The sequence below is a fragment of the Sturnus vulgaris genome, unplaced genomic scaffold, assembly GCF_052056855.1.
Source record: "Sturnus vulgaris isolate bStuVul1 unplaced genomic scaffold, bStuVul1.hap1 Scaffold_195, whole genome shotgun sequence".
In the NCBI taxonomy this organism is placed as follows: Eukaryota; Metazoa; Chordata; class Aves; order Passeriformes; family Sturnidae; genus Sturnus; species Sturnus vulgaris.
Genome location: NW_028276170.1, coordinates 14,508,921 through 14,529,797, shown reverse-complemented (window position 1 = coordinate 14,529,797; position 20,877 = coordinate 14,508,921). Strand labels below are relative to the sequence as shown.

Here is a 20,877-nt window from a genome sequence, read left to right as displayed (position 1 = left end):
TTCCCGGCAGCCGCCCTGCCCCATTCCCGGGCACTGGGACTCCCCTGCACCCCCTTTCCCGGGAATCTTTCTCTGCCAGTCCCTGGATCTCCTGTTTCCGTCACCCCGGGGACCCCCAGAGCCCCATTCCCGGCCAGCCCAGGGCACCTCACCCCCAGGCCTCCTTTTCCTGGGAAACCCGAACTGGGCACGGGCTCTCCAGCCGCTCTGGGATGTATGATCACCCAAAGGAAAGGGAGAGAACAGGAGAGGGAGAGAAAGAAGGAGATTGGGAATCAGAGATCGGGGTCACAGCGCCCAGTCCTGCTCCGCCAGGGGCGGGACCAGCACCCGCAGGAAAAATTGGATCGCGGAGCTCCCCCCGCTCCGGGCCGAACCCGGCGGGTTCCGGGCAGAGTTCGAGCGCAGGGTCCGGGAGCGCAGCACAGCCCGGCCCGGGGGTCCCACAGTGCGCGGCTGTGTAGGGTCCCAGGTGGATCTCTGAGGGATCCAGAGGTGTCCCAGGAGCGGATCCAGGTGAATTTCCTGGAATTCCCTCTTTTCCCCTCCCTCCCGCGCTCCCTCGGGCACTTTCACTTTCGCATCTCTCGAGCTGCGCCACAGCAGCGACCGCCGACGGCAGCGATGGATCCAGCGCTGGGTCTGGGGCTGCTCTTGGGGCTTCTGGGGCTCCTGGGGGGCCCGGGGGGCGCGACAAAAGGTGAGTGAGACCCTCCGAAACCGGGACCCCCCTGAACCGCAATTCCTGGGCACCAGGATCCCCCTAAATTTCCATTTTCGGGCACCGGGAGCCCCCTAAAACTCCGTTCCCCGGCACGAGATCCCCCGGAATCCCCATTTTAGGTCGTGTGACCCCCAAAAATCCCCTTCCCCAGCACCGGGACCCACCTGTACCTCCTTCCCCAGGACAGGGACACCCCGTAGCCCCTCTTCTGGCACGGAGAGCCCCTTGAACCCCAATTTCTGGTCACCGGCACCCCTTGAACCCCCATTTTCGGTAACCAGAACCCCCTTGAGCCCTGAATTCCGGGAAGGAAACTCCCCCTTAACACGCATTCCCCAGCACGGGAACCCCTGAACCCTCGGTTTTGGGTACGGGGACTCCCCCGTACTCCCTTCCCCAGCACCGGGACCCCCCTGCACCCCTATACCCGGGACTGGGATCCCCCCGCACCCCCTGCAGTGCCCTGGGAGCCCCCTGCACTCCCATTCCCAGATCCGCCATTTTCCTCGGCTTTTGGACCCCCAGATCTCCCAAATTTCTGCGTCTCCCCATTTCTCCATTCCCGGCGTTTCCTGGAACGGGGTTCCAAGGGGTCCCCCGGGGTCCTAGGGGGTCTCAGCGGGGATCCAGTGGGATCAAGATGAATTCCCTGGAATTCCCCTTTACTCCCATCTCGTTTTCGCGTCTCCCAAACTGCGTCCCCAGGATCCGCCCGCCTCTCCCTGCCCCAGCTCCCCCTTTTCCGTGACCCAGGGACCCCCTGGACCCCCATTCTTGTGCACAGGGACTCCTGGATCCCCCATCCCGCCTCTCCCAGTCCCTTCCTTGAAACTTGGACCCTTCCTGAATCTACCAGTTCTGCTCCTGACACTTGGACGCCCCCAGACCCCCCCAGTCTCTGCGTACACCCCAGTTCTCCACCCCCTGCTCGTCCTGCGGGGGGTCCTGGGAGGTCCCAGGGGGAATTCAGGGGAATTCCCAAGGTTTTCTTTGTCCCCTCCTCGCGTTCCCCCAATCACTTTCGCGTCTCCCAAGCTGCGGCTTCGGGATCCGCCCGAGAACCGGTGACCGCCCCCGGCACCGGGACCCTCCTGAACCCCCGTTCCTGGGAACGGGGACCCCCTTGAGCGCCAATTACCGGGCATCAGGACCTCCCTGTACCCCCTTCCCCAGCACCGCAAAACCCCTGCACCCCCTTATCTGCCATTGGGACCCCACTCATTTCCCATTCTTTGACATCCAGATCCCTTTGAACCTCGAATCGCAGCACGGGAACCCCCCTGAACCCCCATTCCTGGGCACTGGGACACCCGTGAATCTCCATTTCCGGGCCTGGGACCCCCCTGCACCCCCTTTTCGTGCATCCCGCTTTTCCCAGACCCCAGTCCCGCCCTTTGGACCCCCCGGACTTCCCAACTTTCTGTGTCCCCCCCGTTTTCCACTCCCGCCGCTTCCCGAAACGGGGTCCCAGAGAGTCCCGGGCGTCCCAGGGGTCTCAGGGGGGTCGCAGCTGGGATCCAATGGGATCCAGATGAACTCCCTGGAATTTTCCCTTTCCCCTCGTCCCCTCCCCAACCGCATCCCCTCGATCTCCTTCCCGTCTCCCAGGCTGATCCTTCGGGATCCACTCGCCTCTCCCAGCCCCAGACCCCTTTTCCAATGACCCTGCGACCCCATGGACCCCCATTCCTGCTTTTCTCAGTCCCCCTTTTTCTCTGCATCAAGGGCCCCCGAGCCCCCCATTCCAGTTATCCTGGGTCTCCCCACCTTGTGACCCCTCTTTCTTGGGCACCTTTCCTGGAACCCCCATCCCACCTCTCCCAGTCCTTGTATCCTCCTTTCCTTGGCACTGGGAGTCCCCTGAGCCCCCATTGCTGGACACTGGGACCCCATGCACCCCCTTTCCATCTCTCCCAGTTCCCCTTTCATTGATCCATAACTCTCTCAACGCCCCCAAATCTCCATGTCCCCCCAGTTCTCTACTCCCTGCATTTCCTGCACGTGGCCGTGTCGGAGCCCAGCCCAGGGATCCCCCAGTACATGGTCACGGGGTTTGTGGATGGGATCCCCTTCGAGCGCTACGACAGCGAGCGGGGCCGGGCGGTGCCACTGACACAGTGGATAAAGGATGGAGCCGAGCCGGAATATTGGGATAGGAAGACCCAGAACTACGTGAAGGACCAGGATGTGGATGCCTGGAACCTGGATACACTACGGGACCGGTACAATCAGAGCAGAGGTGAGTGGGGGGATCCATGGGGCTGGAATGGGATCGCTGGGGCTTGATTGTGGATTCACAGGGCGCCAAGGGGATGAGATGGGGATCCACTTGGCTGGTATGGATATCTTGTGATCCATGGGTTGGGATGTGGATCCATGGGGCTGGGATGAGGCTCTGTGGGTCTCCATCAGATTCTGGGGCTCCATCGGGCTGGAATGGGGCTCTGGGACTGGGACATAATTCCATGGGTCTCTGTGGGTACAATCCCCTCAGGTCTCCACACCGTACAGTGGCTTTATGGCTGTGAACTTGTATCCGATGGGAGTGTCCGTGGATCCTATCGGAGTGGCTATGACGGGGGGGAATTTGTCTCCTTTGACCTGGGATCCAGGAGATTCGTGGCGGCCGACAGCGCTGCTGAGATCACCAGGAGGCGCTGGGAACGTGAAGAGAACGAGGCTGAGGAGTGGACAAATTACCTGGGGCAAGAATGCCCAGAATGGCTCCAGAAATACGTCAGATACGGGCAGAAGGAGCTGGACCACAAAGGTGGGAGCAGAATTCCTGTGGGAATGTGGGACTTGGGAACGGAGGACTTGGGAATGCAGTAATTCCAGTGGGAATTCCATGGGCAGATCTCACCCCTGTCCTATTCAAGTGGGAATTCCATGGGCAGATCTCACCCCCATCCCATTCCCATGGAATTCCATGCATGTCTCTCACCGTAATCCCATTCCAGAGCCCCCTGATGTCCATGTGTCTGGAAAAGAGGAACACGGGACGCTGATCTTGTCCTGCCACGCGTACGGATTCTACCCCAGCTCTATCGCAGTCAACTGGATGAAGGGGAATGAAATCTGGGATCAGGAGACGGAGTGGGGCGGGATCGTTCCCAACAGCGACGGCACCTTCCACACCTGGGCCAGGATCGAGGCGCGGCCGGAGGAGCGGGAGCAGTACCGGTGCCGGGTGGAGCATCCTGGAATGTCGGGGCCCGGGATCTACGCTTGGGGTGAGGCTGGGAATGTGGAATGTGGGAATTTGGAATGCCCAAATGGGGATTCCCCCCCCCTGCTCACCATCCCTCGTTTCCCAGAGCCGACAGCTGGCAGGAATCTCACTGTGGTGGTCGCTGTGTCCATCATCGCTGCCGTCCTCATCCTCATTGTCCTCATTGGATTCGTTGTCTGGAAGCACCAATCCGGTAACGCACGGGATGGGGGCCGGGAAGGGGCATGGATCCACTTGGCACTGTTCTGGGAATCCTGTGCCACCAACGCTGATCCCACTGTTTTTCCACAGGGAAGAGGGACAGGAATGAATACAGCATGGCAGCCAGTGAGTACCAGTGGTGGATCCAGCTCTGGATCCCCTCTGTGCAGATCTCAGGTTGGATCCTGGGGTTAATCCTGGTGTGTGATCCGTGCTAGAATCTCATGGATTTTCTCTTTCTGCAGGAAATGATGTGGGAACAACGGCTTGACTGCAGGTACGGAGAGGGATGAGGGTGGGATTCCAGAGAGGGATCAGGGCAGGATTGGATAGATTGGGATCAGGGAGGGACTCTGGATCAGAGCAGGGGTCCAGAGCAGAATCAGATGGAATTGTGGAGTGGGATTGGGCTGGATTCTGGAGCGGGATCAGCTGGGATGGATGGAACAGGATTGGTTGGAATTCCAGAAAGGAATTGGGGCAGGATGGGTAGGGCGAGATTGCGTGGAATAGATGGAGCAGGATTGGTGTGGGATGGATGAAGTGGGATCAGGGAGGTGTTCCAGAGCAGGATCAGTTGGATGGATGGAGCAAGTTTGGGACAGGATCAGGTGGAATTCCGGAGCAGCTCCCGCTCTCCATGGGCTCCAGCCAGGTCCATCCTGTGGGATGGGGACAGGGACAGGGTGACACCATGACCCTCTCTCATCCCGGCAGGAATCACTGCCTGAGCAATCCCCAGAGATGGATCCAGCCCCTTCCTGTGGTAGTCGATTTGGCTGAGATGGACTGGGATTTAGCCCAAATTCCCTATAAAGAAAGCACAAATTTAAGACCTTGGGAGGCAGGCTGTTAAAAAGCAAGGCCTTAGACATTAGGTCTGGTCCCTGCCCTGCAGATGCAGAGGCTTTAGCCTAAAACCATGGGCTTTGTAAGGACATGTCAGGCATGTCTAGGCACGTTCCTAATTCTCATTTGTCTTTGGACCTTTGCCCTCGGGTATCCCTGTGTATATCCCTCCCCCTGGTCTTTGGATGCAGCCTCTCAGATCACATGTTCACAGATGGATTAAAAGGATATCACAGGCACACCATCATTCCCATCCCATTTATTATTATTATTATTATTATTATTAAAATTACTAGCCACGCTGTAACCCGGTCAGGCTGGTGAAGTTGTCACAAAGGGAAAAACCCCCATTGCATTACAACAGGCAGCCATATCAGATTCCACATGTTCCAGGTTAAATTCACGTGAAGGGGAAACTGGATTTACAGAGATATCTAATGGCTTTAGGTTCCATGTTGCAGAAGCTCCAGAATTCCATCCTGCTATCCAGACCCATAGGACTGGACACACCTGCACATCCCTTCCAGCCTGGACACTGGGTCTATGTGAAGTGGTGGGACAGTGATCCTCTACAAGCCAAGTGGAGAGGACCATTCCAAGTCCTGCCGACCACCCTCACCTCAGTCAAAGTTGCTGGCAAAGGACCTTGGATTCACTGCTCCAGAGTTAAGGGTTCTGTTCCTGAAACAACTGAAAATAGAGACTGATGCAGATGAAAACATTTTTTAAATTAATCCTGTGCCTAAAGAACTGTTCATAATAATCCTGATTCTTCTTTGCATGATAGCCAACTGTGCAAGACATTACTACTGTTAAGATATTTACTGTTAGATATTTATATATTATTAGATATTTATCTGTTGTTAGATGTTTACTGTTGTTTGATATTTATCTATTAGATATTTATTTACTGTTAGATATTTACTGTTGTTACATATTTACCTATTTATTGGGGGTTAGGTTTCTTTTCTTTTGTTCCTTCTTACCTATAGAATTTTTCCCATGAATTGCTAGAAAATTCTAACTGCAGCTACTGGTTAGTGCTTTAGAAAACAAAAGGTTGGCCTGGCCCAGGTAAAAAGGAGGGCGGGGGTGGGCAGCTACTCAAGGCTTTGGGTTTTGGAAGACACGTTTGGAGCTGCTCTTGCTCAAGGAGAGGAAATCCCCATGACCCAGCACAGAGCTGCTGCTCCTTCTCCTCTGGGGTGAGCCTCTGCTCGTAAGAGCAGCCACTGACCTAAGGCCTTATTAACCCCTTCCTCACTAAAAGAGGCACCGATCACCCTCTGCTCACACCCAGCTGCCGCTGCGCGCTGCTCCTTCAGCGCTGCTCTGAGTTTCTCTGCGCTGAAGTCCCGCCCTGCCCTGCCCTGCTGGGACGTCCTGCAGTTCCCACTACTGCCGAAAAATTGCCTGATACATCTCGTCCACCAGCCCAACATCTTTTGTTCATTCCTGCTGTTCTAGCTTAGTGCTTTTCAGAGTCCGGCAGGGGCACTGGGATTGACTGCCCCAGAGCTTTGAGAAGCAAATCCTCTCCTCCATCCTTTCCCATCTCGGCCATAAATGCTGTCACCGGCTCCCTGGTTCTGTTTGTTATTAATTCCACAGTTGTTGTTTTCTTGCCTTGTTATACATATCAGTAAGAAACTGTTATTCCTATCTCGTATCTTCGATTAAAACCCCCTTAATTTCAAAATTATAATAATTCAGAGGGAGGGGGTTTACATTCTCCAGTCCGAGGGAGAGTCCTGCCTTCCCTAGCAAACACATGTCTTTCAAACTGAAAGAAATTTTGCTGCCCAACATTCTCTGCGGAGAACTTTGTGTTTCCAGGCCAATGGCGGCTCGGGCCCGGGCCCGTTCCAGGGCTGTTCCTCATCTCCGCCTTTGCCCTCCCACAGCCCGGGGGGCCCTGAGAGCGCGGGCCGAGGCTGGGCCGTGTGCAGAGCCCGGCCCTCGCTGCCATTGGCTGATTGTGCCAATGTCACTCGTGGTTCTCGCGCGCTGATTGGGCAGAGCGGGGACAAGCCCCGCCCATGAGGCGGGGTGCAGCAAAGGCGCCATTGTCGGACAGTTTGTGTGGGCCCGGCAGCGGCGGCAGCTGCCCAAGTCCGGTGAAGCTGCGGTGGAGCTCGGAGGCGGCCCCAGCGCAGGTGGGAGCCGCGCTCGGTTGTGCGGGGGCTCGGGGCTCGCTGCGGGCCGAGGGGGCGGCAGGGGGCTCTGGCGGGTTGGTTGTGCCGGTGCCGGCCCGTGTTGGCGCTGGGCTGAGGGCGCTGCGGGAGCGGCTGCCCGCGGTCTCCTTCCCGCTGGGGCCTCGGCAGGAGCCGGTGCCGGAGCAGCGCAGGCTCGTCCCGGTTGCTGTGGGTGGCACAGAGGTGTCTGCCCTGTGATCGGGGCTGTGCGGGAAAATTCCCGTGGCCAGAGGTTTGTGTGCCCGCAGGAGACAGAGGAGTCCTGTAAAAGTGACTTCGTTCATGAACAAAGGGAGACGCCATGCGGCATTTGCCATGCGGTATTTGCCATGCGGTCTCTCCAGTTGTTATAGTACGCAGTCTCCTTTTTATTCTCATTTTCCCGGCTGCATTCCCCCTCTCCCTTTCGCCACCGACTGAGGTACTTTGAAGGCTCAGACTTCCCGATCCGACTACTGCATGTCCTCGTTAATATGTACCTCTCCTTTTGTATAACATCCGATATTCATGGCTCTGTTAAGTGTTTCTCCTTCTCGAAGGTCAGGCACTGAGCAGGATCTTGGCTGAGCAGCTGTCTCTGGAAATTAGTAACAGTTTCTGAAAACGATGGTTTCTCCCATTACTTCCTTTTATACAAATCCCTGGCCCTATATCCAGGCATATTCATCTTACTCTACTCAAATCCTCTTCTTATTTTCTCAGTAATTATCTTTACTGACTTTAATGTCCATTGGCTTAGTCTCTTTTCCTGGATCCTCATTGGTTTGGGATTATTCTCAGTGACCTCACTGCCTGTCCTTTTGTAGCCGTTTCAGGATCAGGAGGCCTGGCTGCCACCTGCATCCCCTTGCTCACCTGCTGAATGAGCTGCACTCAGCAAGGTGTCGTGCATGGTAAAAAGATGAGAGTTGCTGCAGCACATCAGAGGAGGAACTGCATTCGTTTAACCCATGGCGCCCCAAAAACTTGTCTAATTCTCATCCTTTCTGCTTTTCTACCAGAATATGAGCTACTTTCTACTTTCATTTGTTATCTATTTCACCAGTTTTCCGTTATTATCTGTTTGCAAATAGCTGTTTGAATAATCTAATTTTCCACAAATGTCGCCTTCATCTTTGGCGTGGTTTGGTTGTCATGAAGGTCAGGAGCTGGGTCTGTCTGCTTCATTATTATTTCGAGGACATCTTGTAATCTAATGATGTAGTACAAATGAGAAATGGGTACTTGTCCCCAGCAGTTTTAATCTGTGTTTCTAAAGCTCTTCTGACTGCCTGGAACCAAAGGTTCTCTTCCAGAGCAGACATTGCGTGACTCACATGTGGCCCCCCACAATCTGCTTTTTACTTGATATCTTTAGTGTTAGAGAGTCAAGGCATTACTTGATTCTGGGCAGGATGTGCAACAGAAATCATTTCATCCACACATAATTGCCTGAGTGTGCAGAGAAAATCATTCCATGACACGTGAGTTTTACTGGATTTTTCCTGAACTTTATACAGTCTTAAACCCTTTGGAATCCGTTGGTTTAGTGTTCATTGCTTCTAAGTTGGATAGTTCTTAATATCTGGTATCCTATTGGCCCCGTATTACTTTTCCTCTGATGTTAATTAGGTCCACATTCCTGGATTTCCTTCTCAGCCTTTTCCAGACCAGGTGCCTCCATGTATGCCGGGGGCAGTGTCTGGGGTGGGTGTTCCTTGATGTTTGCTGATGTTTCCTTGATGTTTGTTAGCCTTGTGGGAATCTTTTGGGCTATTCCCAGTCTGTTGAGATGTTAAACTCACGTTCATTTAGTGTAACATCCCTTTAAAAACACCCTTAATAATTCCTTTCTCCAAGACAAATGCAAATCAAGCCTGCCTAGAGAAATAATTCTGAAAACATTTTTCAACTTGGTATATATTCCAGCAAGGGAATCCCCGGCAGCCCAGTGTGTGAGTGTAACTGAGGGGCAGAGTGGAATTGTGCCGTTGTCTTCCCCAGCAGCTGTGGCAGTGCAGGCACAGAAAGCAGCGAAGCTCCAGCAGTGGCAGCAAGGATTGGCCCCAGTGTGTGGAGATGCCAAAGGAGGGTGCCCAGGCAGAGGATTTCAGCAGAGGATCTGTGGGCAGGCCCAGGGGCTTGGCCCGATGTGGAGCCCTGGCTGCTGCTGCGTTGCCTTCAGTGCAGGGTCAGTGGTGCCCTCCTTGGCACCACTTGGCTCCTGCAGCCGGGAATTCCAAATCTCCGGGGCTTGAGAGCCCCTGAGCCCAGGGTGAGGGGTCCCCCCGTGTTGAGCTGTGCTGGCGGCTGTTTCTGTGCTCAGGGACTCTTGGAATGGGCCACGGCACTTGGCCACCAGTGGTGCTTCTTTGCACTCCTTAGGCAGGACCCGATGGCCTGGGTGGATGTTGTGAACAGCAAAGTGCCAAGGCAGGCTCTGTGCCAGCCCAGCTTCCTGTGGCAGAGATTTCACAAGAGACAGGATTCTGGCCACAGACTGCTTGAAATATACATCCCTTATCTCCACCCCGAACTAGGTGGAGAATTACCAGGGCAATGAATTGCAAAGATCACTTCCAAGGGAGATAATTGAATATCTGCCCTGGGTCTGGTTTTTATTCTTGCCCAAGCCAATGGCAAAAGCTGTATCCATTGCATCTTGGTTTCTATCACCAGCTTCCAAAGGAGTTTGTTTATTTCCCCATTCATTCTTTCTACCTGCCCTGAGCTCTGGGGGTGCCAGGGCTTGTGGAGGTCCCATTGTATTCCTAAAGTAGCCATAACCCCCTGAAGGATCTTTGCTGTAAAATGAGTTCCCCATCTGAGAGTCTGTTTTTTCCACAATCCTTTATCTTGGAGTTGTTTTAGAAATACCTTAATAAACGATCCAGTGATTGCTGAACAATGTTACAGTGTTAGCTGGCTTACACTGGGCAGTGAATTTGGCCACTGATAAGAGAAGTGGCCTGGCCTAACAGACAGGCCCCCAGAGAACAGAGATAGGCTGGAACTCATTGGGTTACATCCTTGTCTATCTTCAATTCTGTCCTAAGCTGCAGGGGCTATTGCTCAGAGGGCTGAGCAGCCTAAACTCGGAACCAATCACAGGCGCTTACCTGGGAACATTAAGAAAGATATTTAAGAAGAAGTCAGAAAAATAAAGAGGCCTTTTTCACATGGATCAGAGAGTGCTGTGTTTTCTGTCTGAAGCACAGCACCAGTCGACTCAACAGAAGTCAGAATTGCTTTTTTCACCCTGTTAGCTGCCATGCTGTCGCCAGAAGATATTTGAGCCTTCCTGCTCAGGGCATTTCAGTGCCAGGCTCTTCCAAGCACACCCAGCTCTGCCGGTTGAGCTGACCATGCAGGCGGTAACCTGAGCTTGGTCTAATTCCCTTTCCTTCATCAGAGCGTGTCTTGGAGCTCTTTTCCCTTCTCCTGCCCTTGAAGACCCATCCATAAACACATTTTGTCCCTCAGGCCAGGGAATGTCTCCTAAATCTCTCCCAGCCTGGCTCTGGAGCTCTGTCACTTGACTGCAGTCATGGTTGGGAGCGCCAAGGCCGGGCCCCCCCGCGCTGTGGTGGCGGCAGCGGCTGCAGTGGGGAGCGAGTGCGGGCGGGAGCGGCCGAGAGCCCAGCGCTGCCCCAGCCCGAGCTGCCCCAGCTCCATCGCTGCCCCTGCGCTGGGATGCTGTGGGTTTGGGGGGAAGAGGGAGCCGGCAGTGGCTGCTGGGCCTGGGGATAGCAGGAGAAGGGATTGAATCTTTTTATTTTGTCGGGACTTTTGGCTAAATCTGTGTGTTTGGGGGGTTTTCGATCTGTGTCATGATGTTTGGAGGATTTTTGTGCTGAATCTTGGTGTTCTGGAGATTCTTACAGACACAAGATGCTCAATGTCTTCCTGAGTTGCACTTGGGCCAAGAGGAACCCCTTGGCCAAGGCGCTCTTCCCTTGTTCTTTCCCCAAACCAGGATTTGTCATTCCCAAGGCATTGGCAGATGGAGAACGAGGAAAAGCCCCAGAGATCTGTCAAAAGGAGGGGCTACAAACCCAGCCCAGGGAGCTGCGAGGAGGAAAGACCCTCCCTGAGCCGGGAAGGCGGCCGGAGATCCAGGCAGAGCTCAGAGCTGGTGGAGAAGCCTCCTGGAGGGGAGAAGCCGCACAGGTGCTTGGAATGTGGGAAGGGTTTCAGCCACAGCTCCAGGCTGATCCGGCACCAGATGATCCACACTGGGAAAAATCTCTATGAGTGTGGGAAATGTGGGAAGGGTTTCAGAGACAGCTCAGACCTGCTCCGGCACCAGGTGATCCACACAGGGGAACGGCCCTACTCCTGCTTGGAATGTGGGAAGAGCTTTGCGTGGAGCTCCAACCTGAGAAGCCACCAGCACATCCACACCGGGGAGAGGCCCTACGAGTGTCCCAAGTGTGGGAAGAGGTTTCAGAGAAGCTCCGATCTCCTCAAACACGAGCGGATTCACACAGAGGAGAGGCCCTTCCGCTGCCCCGACTGCGGGAGGCGATTCAAACGCAACGACAAACTCACTGTCCACCGGCGCATCCACACTGGGGAGAGGCCCTACGAGTGTCCTGAGTGTGGGAAGAGCTTCTCCAGGAGCTCAACCTTGACCCAACACCAGCAGAGTCACCACTAAGGGAAGCCCTGTGAGTGCCCCGAGTGTGGGAAGAGCTTCGTGCTCTGCTCCAGCTCCATCTCCCATGGGAGGATCGGTGTTGGATGATCCCCAGTGACCCCCCTTGGGCAGAGCCCTGGTGATCTTTGGTTCTGGTGATCCGTGTTGGGAAGACACCTGGCTGGGGGGTTCTGCATCATCCTGAATGCAGGGGCAGGAAAGTCCATCAGGATGCAAACCAACATTGGGAATTCCTTGGGGAGAATGAATTTGTTCATATTCAACTCTAGAAAATCTTCTGTGTTCAATCCTATCTTCTGGTGGTGCCCTGCTGGGCAGGGTGGAGGAAGAACCCCCGGCCCGTGGCTGGAATTGAGTGCAGCTGGCGCCGGAGAACAGCCATGAAACCAGAAACTCATCACGGCTCCTCTGACTAAACCCTACAGTCCTCACCCAGCCCCCAGCGTGGCCTTGAAAGACTCTTTATTGTAAATAACTCCGACTGCCCTACTTGGGAAAAATCACAAAACCCTCTGCTGCCCGGGCAAGGTATTAACTCTTTAAATGCCCAGAATAAAACTTTACAGGTACTTTTTTCTCTCTCCTAAATAAATGAAAAATAAATAAAATAATAATTTTTAAAAAGTAATATACACAGAAACAATATAAAAACAATATAAAATTGCTGTTATCCCCTAAGTTTAAATAATAAATACACACTTGTTGTTCCCCCAAAAAAAAGAAAAAGAACCCTCTGTGTTCTCAAAAATAAAGTAAGCTTTTCTTTAAACTGTTGTAATCTTTAAAGTGTGCCCCAAAGTTAATATAGTACTCAATAAAAGTTATGAGAAAAACTTTTAGTCTGAATAGAGAGGTTTTAGATAGTAAGCAGATTTCCATTATCCTGGGAGGCTAATCACTGTATCATCAAAACCACAAGAAACAGTTTTCTTGTGAAAAAATCTCCATATTCTGAGAAAAAGTCTATTCTTTCAAGTAAGTTAGTAAAAAACTATTCTAAAGATGGAAAACTAACTGAGTTGGTTTTTATAAGTTTTCAGTATTAAAAAAAATGTATGGAAGAAAAAACAGTAGTCTAAAGTTTTATTCTAAGGGTTTTTTCCTTAGTTTCTGAAAGTAAAATTTCTCTTTATACCATGTAACGTTAAGCCCGTTTTTTCCCTTCCTCCTAATCCTATTTCACAACAAAAAAACCTTAAAATTAATAAACCCAAACCACTGCATCTAACCTCAGTGATTCCAGGATTTTGATTTCCTATTGCCCAGGGGTGTCTTCTCCAGCCAAAGGGTGATGAAGTCAGATAAAGACCAAGATTTTGGAGACAGTGGGGTGGAAACCCCTCCAAAAAAAGTTTCTTCCGCCCAAGCACGTGGATCCTCAGCTCACACAGACACAGAAATCGTTTTCTTTTGGCCTTGATTTGCTTTTCATTTCTCTTCATCCCTTTAAAACATCCAACACTGGGGTTAAAATAAAGACACTGAACTGAGACATGGGTGGAGACACGGGAGGACCTTCCTTTGGTGCAGTTAAGGCTGTGTCCTCTTATCCTGTCCCTGTTCCCTAAGAGAAGAGCTCGACCCCCACCAGGCTGCACCCTCCTGTCAGGGAGTTGTAGAGAGTGATGAGGTCTCCCCTGAGCCTCCTCTTCCCCAGGATAAACATTCCCAGCTCCCTCAGCTGCTCCTCACAGGACTTGTGTTCCACAGCTTCTCCCCTGTTGTTCCACAGCCACTGCTCCTGTTCCAGTGCAGCTGCAACCCCTCCAGTGGTGCTGCTCCCACTCCAGTGCTGCTCGTCTGTGACAATGAGGGGACAGGTGGAACTGTGAGGACATTGTGACACTGAGGGCACACATGACACTTTGGGGCCATTGTGACGTGAGGGGAAACATGGAACCATCAGGCCATTGTGACATGGCAGGGTGTCTTGGAGCCATGGGACCATGGTGACACTGAGGGGACACATGAAACAATGGCCGGACCCTCCACCTCGGCCACCAACACCCGCCCGGGGGGCAGCGCCGCCCCCTCGGGCACCCTCCAGGTGACCCGGCACCCCGACACCCCGAAAACGGCCTCGGCCAAGGGGGCCCCGGCCAGGACACCCCCCGAGTGGCCCCCGGCCTTGCTGAGCAGCTGCGCTCGGGTCGCGCTGTCCCCCACGGTCGCCACCGCCGCGTCCGGCCAGGGCGCGTCCTCGTCCAGCCGGGAGCGCGCCAGGGAGCGCAGGCGGTGCGGGGGGGGCGGGGGGGCCCAGCCCCGGGCGGGGGGCGGCGAGCGGGCCGGGGGCGAGCGGGCCATGGTCCAGGGGAGCCTGGGCAGAGAGACAGAGGCGCTGCTTGTGGGCTGCGGGAGTGGGATTTGGGATCGTGGAGAGGGATTTGGGGTCATGGAGAGGGATTAGGGGTCGTGGAGAGGGATTTGGGGTCGTGGGGAGGGATTTGGGATCTTGGGGAGGGGCTGTTGGCGTCCTAGGAGGGTCCCCGAGAGGGTCTTGGGATGCAGGAAGGATTTTCAGGGAGATATTTGGGTCTGGAGAGGTTTTGAGGTGTTGAGGGGGAAATTTGGGTTGGTCTTTGGGAACCCCAGAGTGACACCCAATCCCTCAGAACAGTATGGGGCAGGGTAAAATGGGGGCTCCCTCTGTCTTTGAATTAAAATTGGGGTCCCTACCACGGATTGATCCCCACAAATCGGGGTCCTCTCCCCAGAGCCCCCCAATTCAAGGGTGTCTTCTGGCCCCAAAGTTGGGGTTCGCCCAACGACAAACACCAAAATTTAGAGTTACACAACACACGATCCCCCCAGTTCAGGGTATTGAAGTATTGAGGAGGAAATTTGGATTAGTCTTTGTAGGATTTGGGGAATTTTGAGGGGTTGCTGCGGCGTTTGAGGGTCCCAGGAGGGTCCTTGAAGAGATATTGGGGTCCTGGGAAGGGCTTGTCGGGAGGTTATTGCGTCCTGGGAAGGGGATTTTGGGCGGCTCCTGGGGGGAGGTTGAGGGTCCTAGGAGGGTTCTGGATGAGATATTGGGGTTCTAAGGGGATTTTGGAAAATATTTTTGGGTGCAGGGGGTATTCTGGGAGTTACTGGGGTCCTGGGATGGATCTGGGAGTCCAGGAAGGAGATCAAATGTGGGTCCCGCCCCTCCATGGGCACCCAAAATGTGGGTCCCCCTCCTCCCTGCTGCCCCTTGCCCCCAGCTCAGGGGGGTCCAAAGTCCGGTCCGGAGTGGCCACATCACCCACCCCTCCCCCCTCCCCTTCCCGAGACTCCCAGGTGGGGGAGGGGCGCCCCACTGACCTGTCCAGGGTTGGAGGCGACTGAAGCCCGAACTGGGGCTCGGGGGTTCTTACCTGGGGGGCGTGGCCAGCCTCGCCCCAATGCCCGACCCTGGGCTGTGATTGGCTGCCCTGGGGGTCCCCACCCCCCAAAAAACCCGCAGGCGGTTTGGGATGGGGAGGGGAAATTCCCTTTATTGACAGCAAATGAGCGTGGCGAGGGCATTGGGGACACTTGGGTGGCGCCCCACGGACGGGGGGGCACTTGGGGTGACACCAGATGACATCAGGTGATTCCCCCAACCTGCCCCCCCCTAATTCAGACCCTGCCAAATCCCATCAGTGTCACGTGGGGGGGTTACAGCGGCATCGGGGGTGACGGACACATGGGGGTGACAGGAGGTGACAGTGACAGGGGTGTTCCCGCAGTAGCTGTGATAGGGAACACTGGGATGTGAAAGGGAAAACAAGGCGGGGGCGAGGGAGAGGGGGTGGTGACAGCGCCCGCGGTGTGATGGTGGCAGTGCCATGGGTGTGGTGCTGGCAGTGCCAGGTGTGTGGTGGTGTCAGTGCCAAGGGTGCGGTGACAGTGCCAGAGGTGTGGTGGCACTGCCAGGGATGTGGTGGTGACAGTGTCACGGGTACGGTGACAGTGCCAGTGGTGTGGTGACAGTGCCAGGGGTGTGGTGACAGTACCAGGGGTGTTCCTCTGGGCGGGGCTGGGGCCGAGGGGTTGGACAAGGTTGGGCTGAGGGCAGAAGATGGAGAGGGGGGAAGAGGAGAACAGAGGGACATTGCGAGGGGGAGACAGGGAAGAGATCGAGATATGTGAGCCATGGTGGAGGGGACAGCAGAGGGGACATGGAGATGACAGTGGGGGCAGGGACAAGAGAGGACCCAGACATGGAGTTGGAGACATGGAGAGGACATGGACATGGTGGTGGGGTCATGGGGATGGGGATGGTAGCCAGGAGGAGATGGTCAAGGAGACCTGGAGATCGTGGAGGTGACCTGGGCGTGGTGGTGGCACATGTGGAGGAGACAGGGAGGAGCTGGAGGAGACAGGAAGATGGAACTGGGGACAGAGATGAGCAGTGAAATGTGGAGAGGTGGTGGGGACATGGGGAGGACATGAGGGGGGATATGGAGATGTTCAAGGTGAATGGGATGTGGTGGTGGGACATGAGGAGGGGACAGGGAGATGGTAGTGGGGGCATGGAGATGGTCAAGAGCACCTGGAGATGGTCGAAGGGACACAGGAAGTGAGAGGGTGGGGACAGGGAAGAGCTGGAGGTGACCTTGGACCGTGAAGGTGACCATGGAGGTGACCCATGAGCAGAGGGCAGGGTTCAGGTGGGACATGGGCCCATGGGAATAGGGGGATTGGGAATGCTGGGACAGGGGGCTGTGGGGACATGGTGTGAGCAGTGTCAGGGTGATGGTGTCAGGGGTGTGGGTGATGAAGATGAAGGTGATGATGAAGATGGTGCTGTTGGTGTTGTGGTGATGATGATGGAGGTGTGGGTGATGAAGATGATGATGTTGCAGGGGATAAGGCTGATGATGTGGGTGGTTGTGGTGATGAAGATGATGGTGATGATGAAGGCCACCCCTGCTCCTTATTGAGGGCATTTCACATCTCGATGGGGACCAGCACTGGCAGCTCCATTGGCTCTGGAGCCTCAAAGATGTCACGGTCCAGAGCCTCAAAGACCTCGCTGTGCTCTGGGAGCTGCATGAAGTGGGGCTGGAGGGGGTCACCAGGGGGTCACTGGGCTGGAACACTTAGGGGACACCTTGGGGACACCCAGGCAGGACTCCTGGGGGCTGGGGAGGCTCCACTGGTGTTGGGACCAAGGAGCAGCAGTTGCCCATCCCAAACACTGTCCCCACAGGGGGATTTTGCCAAGAGACAAGCACAGAATGGAGCACCCTAAGGTAAGATCCAGGTGGGACAATTGTCCTCAGGCCATCTTGGACCTTGGGGGAGGTAAACAAAGCTGGGGGATCAGAATGGACCCTGGTGGTGGACAAGGAAATCCAACCCAGCACTGGTGCTGGAATCAGCTCTGACTGGGTCAAAGGGAATTCCAGAGGGGCAGATGGTGACCACTGATCCATGGCCACCACCAAGCCCAGAAACCTCCAGCTGAACAGAAGAGTCAGCCTGAGCCTGGAATAATCAGCACCCAAGGCCAGGGAATCGTTAAACCAATGGCATTAGAGAGGGGTGTAGCCCATGAGCACTAATTCCTGAGTTTGCTAAAATGGATAAACAGGGAGAAGTTCAGAATGACCTCAGGACCCCCCATCACCTGGAAGCTCCAGGGGAAGAAGGACCAACAGGACACTGCTGGATCCATGGGTGGTGCTGACCTTCTGATTGATCTCTCTCCCTCCCTCCTCCCTCTCTTCTTGCCCTTCCTCGTTTCTCTCCCTGGCATTTCATTGTTCAGTCAATTCCATACTATTGACTTTGGTCCCATTTGCCTCTGAATTTGGGCAGAGGCACCTCAAGGATGGGATCTGAACAGCCCAAGATTCTTCAAGTGACCTTAACCCCCTCATTGCCAAAGAGCCATGAAGCCACGAGTGCTGATCCTTGGCCAGGGAAGCTCTGTCACTCCCAGACGGAGCAGAGGAGCCAGGGCTCCAGGCTCCTGGCCATGATCCTCTCCTGCCCCGAGCCCAGCCTGTGCTCCCTGGGAATGGGGCTCCCAGAGCCCTGGGCAGAACCTGTTTCCCTCTGTGCCCCAAACCCTGGGGGCTCCAGAGGCTGCTCTGGGTGCCCCTCGTCCCTCCCAGCTCCAGGGGGACATTCCAGGGTGTCCCAGCCTGCCCTGCCCAGGGCACACAGTGGTGGGTGTGGGGGGAGAGAGACCCCTGGGAGCCCCTGGAGTCACTCTGATCATGGTGGGGGAGGGACTGGAGACTCGCAGGGTTGAACAAGGGCCACAGAACACACAGGGACAGGAACACGGACATGGGAACACACATGGAGATAACACACAGAGACACAGGAACACACAGGGATGTGGGAACACACAGGGACACGGAACACACAGGGATGTGGGAACACACACATGGACAGGGGAACACACACACGGACATGAGAACAGGCACACGTGCATACACAGAGTTGTTTTGCTGAAGGGGTTTATTGATCATTCCAGGGAAATTCCCAGGGCTCCCAGGGGATCAGGGGGATTATCCAGAGATGATCATCTCCTCATGCTGCTGGAGGGGGACAGGCCCTGGGTGTCATCACCAGTTCCAGACCTGAAAGGCAAAGCCCAAGTCGTGACACCCGTGTCCACTGGGACACGAGAGGAACCTTGCTCCCACCCCTCTCTTTGCAGGGACCTGCAGCAGGAGAAGGGATTTGGAGCCCCGGATACACCTGGGACTGGACTTGGCTCCTGACATCCATGGGGCTCCCAGAGCCTCTCACCCTGGAATATCCCAAAACCTCCCAGAGCCCTTGCTGCTCCCACAGGGACACTGGGTGTCCCCAGAGCCCCCCAGTGCAAGGAAAGCCTTGGGGACAGCTCTGTCCACCTAACCCCAGCACATGGATCAGGGACAGCCCCCTCCATGTCCCTCTGACTTTCCCAAGCTCTGCCCACCCCACAGGGCTCAGGGATCTGCCCTGGTCCCCGAGGATCTTTTGTGGGGCTGGAATCCCCCAAGATTTCTCACCAGGGCATCCAGAGGGGCAGCCGGGCATCACTCCCGCAGAAGCTCCACCTGCTCAGCCACGAGGGGCTGGGGAGAAAGGGGGGGTTAGAGCCACACTGGGGGATACTGGGGCTGGTTGGGAGATACTGGGGCAGGCTGGGGTGTACTGGGGCACAGTGGGGTGTGCTGGGGTGCACTGGGGTTGATGACCAGGAGATGGGAAGCTCTGGGCCCAGCAGAACTGCGGGTACCCACCTCAGACCTCTTCACTCGTTGGACGCCGTTCTTCTTCTGCAGAGAGATGGGGAGATGTCACTGGTCACCGGGGTGTCCCCAGTCCCAGCAAGGCATGGGGGGACCCAACTGGCCCCCAGTTCCCACACTGGTGCCCCAATTCCAGGACTTACCACAATGCATCCACCTGCAGCTCCTCCTATGACTACCTGCAGATGGAGAACAAAGGTTTAGTCTGGAATGGCCCTTGTGGGACTCAGGGGGTCACAGGTGTCCCCATGCCCCGTGGCTGCCCCCAGTCTGAGTGGGAAAATGCCTTCTGCTCCCCCCAGTCCCACTCCAGGCAGTTTCACCCAATCCCTGTTCCTGCAGGGACCATGGTGGGGATGGAGACGAGGAGAGCGAGGGGAACTTGGGCCCTCCAAGGAGGAGGGGATGGAGTGGGATGTGAGGGCCCCAAAGACACTGAACTGGGGGAACTTTGGGGACCCAGGGGATGGGGCTGGGGGTGCTGAAGGGATGGGAATGGGGGAATGCAGGTGGGGAGGCAGGAATTCCAGTGGGGGGACATGGGGGCTGAAGTGGGAGGTGGGTGGGGACAGGGGAAAGCAGGTGCAGAGGACCAAAATTGTTGGGTTTGTGAGGGGCTTTGGGAGTCCAGGAGGGGGATTTGGGGATACTGTCATGGAGAATGAGAAAGGGAAGGGAGTGGAGGGAAAAAGGAGAGGAAGTGGACTGGGCATGGGGATCTTTGGGGTGACTGGGGTGCACTGAGATGGGTGGGAATACAATGGGGACCCTGGGGAAGGGGCAGCCTTGGGAAGCTCTGGGATGTACAGGCACGCACTGGGGTGCACTGGGATGGCCTGGAGGGTCATGGCCATGAGAGGGGAGGGCCTGGTTCAGCAGAAGAACTCGGGGTACTCACCTTGCCAAAAGCAATGGCACCACCTCGCTGTGGAGAGAGCATGAGATGTCACTGGGGTGTCCCCAGTCCTAGTAAAGATTGGGGGTGACCAAACTTCCCCCCAGTTCCCACACTGGTGCACCCAGCTCCAGGACTTACCCCAGCACATATAGCTCCACCACTGCCATCAAAGGTGGCCTGGGCAAGGAGAGCAAAAGGTTGGTCAGGATTGGCCCTTGAGGGGCTGGGGGGACACAGGAGTCCCCAGCCCCCCACCTCCCACCCATGGCTGTCCTCTGCTCTGAGCAGGGGGTGCCAGGGGATTTGGGAACATCACTGCAGGGTGAAAGGCAATGAACTGAGGGCAAAGACTGGAGAGAAAACCCTGGGAATCATCTGGGGGGTTGAGGGGACCAGGGGCAGAAGCATTTCCCAGTTTGTGCCAGCTCAGCCTGGCTTGGGACTGGAACAGTTCATCCCAGTTTGGCCGAGTTCAGCCTAGTCTGTACTTAAATGAGTTTGGACCTCTTGGTCCCACTTCAGCCTAGTTTGGGATTGGCCTTTGTTCTTGTGTGGGCAACAGAGGAGATGCTGGGGAGATGCCCGAGGGGATCAAGAGGATGGGATGGGATGGGATGGGATGGGATGGGATGGGATGGGATGGGATGGGATGGGATGGGATGGGATGGGATGGGATGGGATGGGATGGGATGGGGAGGCCCAAAAGGACGGGATTTGGGGATAGCAGCACAGGAAAGCTCTGGGGCCCTCGCAGGGAGGAGCCGGGTCCGAGCATCCGTGGTTCAGCCGGGCTCTGGCAGCGGGAGTTGAATTGCGGCAAGGGGAAGGACAGAGGCAATGGTGGCGAGGAGAAAGCGGCACGGCCCGGGGCCGGGGAGCCCGGCGGAGCCCCTGCATTGGGAAGAGCCCTCAG

General features: G+C 55.6%; 2 protein-coding genes across 5 annotated transcripts; both read left to right on the top strand.

Annotated features, from left to right (window-relative positions):
• The first annotated feature begins 602 nt into the window (after positions 1-602).
• LOC148218117 (class I histocompatibility antigen, F10 alpha chain-like) lies at positions 603-5,872 on the top strand. Of its 4 annotated transcripts, none has more exons than XM_088158256.1 (8): positions 604-700; positions 2,700-2,963; positions 3,219-3,494; positions 3,685-3,957; positions 4,042-4,149; positions 4,248-4,283; positions 4,403-4,434; positions 5,468-5,872. In XM_088158256.1, the coding sequence occupies exons 1-7, from the start codon at positions 625-627 to the stop codon at positions 4,426-4,428; spliced, it is 1,059 nt and encodes a 352-aa protein (XP_088014382.1). In that variant the 5' UTR covers positions 604-624; the 3' UTR covers positions 4,429-4,434; positions 5,468-5,872. The 4 variants fall into 4 exon arrangements, with proteins under 4 accessions (XP_088014381.1, XP_088014380.1, XP_088014382.1 ...); XM_088158257.1 differs by having other exon boundaries at positions 5,454-5,872; XM_088158255.1 differs by having other exon boundaries at positions 603-700; positions 4,042-4,283.
• Positions 5,873-6,658: 786 nt separating this feature from the next.
• Positions 6,659-13,068, top strand: LOC148218116 (uncharacterized). Its single transcript, XM_088158258.1, has 2 exons — positions 6,659-7,162; positions 11,157-13,068. Exons 1-2 carry the CDS (start codon positions 7,046-7,048, stop codon positions 11,838-11,840), a joined length of 801 nt encoding a protein of 266 aa, XP_088014384.1. The 5' UTR covers positions 6,659-7,045; the 3' UTR covers positions 11,841-13,068.
• Positions 13,069-20,877: the final 7,809 nt, after the last annotated feature.

Bases quoted from the DNA above. Each gene is read 5' to 3' on its own strand.
- LOC148218116 (XM_088158258.1), top strand. From the start codon at position 7,046: ATGAGGCGGGGTGCAGCAAAGGCGCCATTGTCGGACAGTTTGTGTGGG. The intron at 7,163-11,156 runs GTGGGAGCCGCG...TCCCCAAACCAG, and splicing joins CGGAGGCGGCCCCAGCGCAG to GATTTGTCATTCCCAAGGCA.
- LOC148218117 (XM_088158254.1), top strand. From the start codon at position 625: ATGGATCCAGCGCTGGGTCTGGGGCTGCTCTTGGGGCTTCTGGGGCTC. The intron at 3,958-4,041 runs GTGAGGCTGGGA...CTCGTTTCCCAG, and splicing joins GCCCGGGATCTACGCTTGGG to AGCCGACAGCTGGCAGGAAT. The intron at 4,284-4,402 runs GTGAGTACCAGT...CTCTTTCTGCAG, and splicing joins TGAATACAGCATGGCAGCCA to GAAATGATGTGGGAACAACG.